Source organism: Saprolegnia parasitica (genome assembly GCF_000151545.1).
Source record: "Saprolegnia parasitica CBS 223.65 unplaced genomic scaffold supercont2.686, whole genome shotgun sequence".
NCBI lineage: Eukaryota > Oomycota > Saprolegniomycetes > Saprolegniales > Saprolegniaceae > Saprolegnia > Saprolegnia parasitica.
Window position 1 is genome coordinate 1 of NW_012157080.1, and position 3,947 is coordinate 3,947.

Sequence of the window (3,947 nt, forward strand, 5' to 3'; positions counted from 1 at the left end):
GGATTGGCCAAAAAGAAGCGAGAAAACTAAAAATCCAAAACCTCAAGTGCCTTTTGACGCGAGCACGCGGCAGAGGATGCATGGGCTCAGAAAGAGCCGTCCGAAGCCAGCTGTGTGCGATGGAGAGGAGTGCATTGAAACGGGAGTTTATGTTTTCTCTCATTTGGACGGGCAAAAGTGCATCAACTTCAAGAGGGCAACCGGCGTCGAGCCAATGACGCCATCGCGCTGTTGTTGGATGGTGCACGGACGAGCGAATCTCAATCTGAGTTTGTATCCACCCCGCGGTTGCACTTGGTGGCAGTAACGCGGCCGCCACGTGGACGGCGCCAAGTTGAATGTCGCGTAAAGTTCGATTTCGTCGTTCTATTGTTCAATCGCGAGGGATGGCTTGCTTCCCTCGGCGAACACGCGCAAGCGTCAAGTGCCGTTGCGTCTAGAACTGCTATCGTCTTATGAGGCCTTTGTATGTGGCAACGGAAACGACCATCTGCCGCAAGACAGAGTGGCGTAACCACACTGATGCTCTCGTCCTCGACTCGGCAAGTTCACTTTGGCGTAAAGTTCAAGATGCGCACCCGAACTTTGGCGGTTGGGTACAGCATCTGCTCGCGACAACTTGCTCTTTGTATGGCGCCCTTTCTAATAGTGTTGGCAGAGACCCCGTCGATATTGCGAATTTGCATCACGTCCGCCGACAGCCATGGGCCAGTTTGAGCAAGTGCCCATTGCGTCTCCGTCGGCATCGCTCGTGATGAAGGCCGCGCAGAAGGACCTCGAGCGCGACCTCGCGCAGCGCAAGCTCGAGTGGGCGTGTGTCTTTTGCATCGTCTTTATGATCGCCGAGTTCGCTGGCGGCTACGTCGCGGGCAGCCTCGCCATCATGTCGGACGCCGCGCACCTCCTCAGCGACGTGCTCGGGTTTCTTCTCTCGCTTTTCGCCTTGTACCTCTCCAAGTTTCCTGCGACGCGCGTCATGCCGTTTGGCTACAAGCGCGCCGAGGTCCTTGGCGCCCTCGGCAGCATCCTCCTCATTTGGCTACTGACGCTCGGCCTCGTCTGGGCTGCGATTGAGCGCATCATCTTGCTCACGCGCGCGCCGCTGCCAGGTGAGATCATCCCGCAGGTCAACGGCAAGGTCATGTTTTGCGTCGCGCTGCTCGGGCTCGCTGTCAACATTGCGCTCATGAAGATTCTCGGACATGGCCACAGCCACGGCGGCCACGGCCACAGCCACGGCAGCACCAGTCACGGCCACAGCCACGGCAGCAGTACCCATGGCCACAGCCACAGCGGGAGCCAGGCTGCGACAGAGGCCCACGGACACAGCCACGGTGCCTGCGACCACGACCACGATCATCATGATCACGACGAAGTCCACGATGACGCTGTCGCGCATGACCATCACGACCATGACCATGATCATGACCACGCCAAGGAAGACAGCGATGACGCGTCCACGTCACGCGAGTCGATGACGGCGATTGACGTCGACGATGAGCCCGAGCCCGAGACCCACCTCACGGCGGCGTCGTGCGGCGGCCACGAAAACCTCAACGTGCGCGCAGCGTACTTGCACGCGCTCGGCGACTTTCTGCAGAGCCTCGGCGTGTGCATAGCGGGTGGCCTCATCTGGTCCGACTTCCAATCTCCAACCTCCGACGTGACTTCATTTTGCTGTAGGTATAATCCCTCGTGGCAGCTCTGCGACCCGATCGTGACGCTGCTCTTCTCGATCATTGTCGGCGCGACGACCATCGGTATTTGCAAGACGAGCCTTCTCGTGCTCATGGAGGGCACGTCCATCGAGCTGGGTACGACGCGGCTACGGTGGCCTTTCTCACTTTTTGCCCTATTAGATTTGGCGGGTATTGAAGCCACGATTCAGTCGGTGGCGACCGACTACCACGACCTGCGCGTGTGGTCGGTCTCGACCGGTGCCTATGCGCTCACGGTGCATGTGGTCAGCCCTTCGTCGACGTCGGTGGTGGCGACACTCCAGCAGCGTCTGCTGTCGCTGCACGGCTTCGAGTGTCTCTCGATCCAAGTCGAGACCGCGGCCGACGCGGAGCGCTGCCCATTCAACGAGAAGGAGGCGGCGGCCATGTGCATGGTTTAGCACCGTCGCATCAAAACTAGAGTTAGGACCTCCCATAAACTTGCTATTCCACACCATGATACATTGCGTCGTCATTAGCTCCATTGCACGGCCCGTTGCGCGCTGCGTCACAGACATAGGGCGTGGGGATGAACGCTGCAGCCGATAGAACGGTATCGCCACGAACCACGACGCCGCCGACGAGCGCGCCGTGAAGCAAACACCGTGCATGGCACCGCCAACCGCAAAACACTATTAGATCCTTCCATGACAGTAATGCGTACTAGTACGTGCCACTGTCGTCCCGACACCGACTGCGCTCGCCGTCATCTCTAGCAAAAACGTGTTGCCTCGGGTGACGCAAGCCATCGGCGCGTGGTCCAATGTTGCTGGCGGCGGCTCGGGGGAGTTGGCATACGCGCCGAGACCATCCACAGTGGGCAGCGATCGTGCGATTAGACGAGCGCGTCGGTTCTCCTTGGTGCCAAGCAAGAGCACCGTACAACCAGCAACACCGTAGTAACCAAGGCCGCCCGCGACAGCGCCAGCGGCCGTGTACACCTGTTGGCGCACCTGGGTCTCGCTCACGCGCGCAGCCTCGTCAAGCATCCACCCTGCCGTCTTCGCTGAAAGGTTTAGTGTGCTAGAGTGTGTCCCCGTTGTAGGCATACTGAGAGATGGCGCCTCCATTATCGTCCAAACCGACGTCGTGGGTAGACGGTAGCATCAACAGTGTCTATTGATGTCTTACTCTTTGCCTGCCTGCTTGGCGTGCTGCCTACGACGCACGCATGAGATGGATGCCACGGAGGATAGATGGAGGCGTACAGCTTGCGGAACTGCTTGCGGAGCTCCGAGGTCGCACTGAGATCGTTGATGCGCTCGAGCGCCTTGTTGTCTGCGTAGAGGTAGCCCGAGATGCTGCCAATGACAGCAGACCCGAGGATCGTCGCAATCTGGTACGGGCGCGGGAAGCGGCCCACAACTACAGATCAGAACTGAGATCCGATTTGACACCAGAAGCAGAAAGCGTACACGTGACGCTGGAGCTCACAATGGCGCCGCCAGCAGCACCCAGCGCGCTGTACTCGCGCAGGTCCTTCTCGCGCTGGTCGCACCACGCCTTCTCCTCCAAGCTCAGCGCCGCCATACCTTGTGGTCGTTCTGAAATTGCACTTTCCACGCCACGTACACGCAAATAGTGTCTGATAGGAAACCCACGGCCTCGTTCTGTTCGCGCCCGGCCACGTTGGTGCGACGGCTGCAAAAGAAATCAAGACGGCATATTATTGATACCAACGCAACGAGCATTGGCGACCGCAGCACGAGCCGCATTGCCTTTTGGAAGGTCCCTACCTCCCATCGCCGTATTCCATACACTATTTACAAATTTATAAATAGTGTGAGCATGAGCACTGCTGAGTTCCTTTCAGTGGGCTTCAACGACCAAGTCCTTCGGCCAGCCAAGAAACGTACGTCAGTGTAGCTATGAACATATCCTTGCTGCCAGAAGCTCCTGTCGCCGCCATATCCCTGCTTCCACGACGCTATTAGTTCCCTTTGCTATAAGTTGCAACCTACCAAAAGATCATCCACAAGGCACACGGAAATCGGGGAAAGATGGGATGTGTATTCACAAGGTCCGTTGTGACCAACTTAATGGCGTCAGCGGCCCGTCTCCACATCGTGCTGCTTAGTTGCTCGCTTCAAACTGCGTCGCGCGGATCATCTCCTTGAAGTTGAACGGGTGGAACTTGTTGCCGTCGGCCTTGTAAAACTTGTTTTGGAACTCGACCCAGTGGAGACGCAGCGCGTGGAGGAAGCACTCGAGCACGTCCATGCAGAGAAT

The 3,947-nt window shown here is 58.1% G+C and overlaps 2 protein-coding genes across 2 annotated transcripts; one reads left to right on the forward strand and one right to left on the reverse strand.

The window, feature by feature from the left end:
• Positions 1-703: 703 nt before the first annotated feature.
• SPRG_17636 (hypothetical protein) lies at positions 704-2,119 on the forward strand (the record flags this gene model as incomplete). Its single annotated transcript, XM_012357002.1, has 3 exons — positions 704-1,635; positions 1,684-1,814; positions 1,860-2,119. The coding sequence occupies 3 exons, from the start codon at positions 704-706 to the stop codon at positions 2,117-2,119; spliced, it is 1,323 nt and encodes a 440-aa protein (XP_012212392.1).
• A 726-nt stretch (positions 2,120-2,845) lies between these two features.
• On the reverse strand, positions 2,846-3,248 carry SPRG_17637 (hypothetical protein; the record flags this gene model as incomplete). Its single annotated transcript, XM_012357003.1, has 3 exons — positions 2,846-2,876; positions 2,927-3,083; positions 3,134-3,248. The coding sequence occupies 3 exons, from the start codon at positions 3,246-3,248 to the stop codon at positions 2,846-2,848; spliced, it is 303 nt and encodes a 100-aa protein (XP_012212393.1).
• Positions 3,249-3,947: the final 699 nt, after the last annotated feature.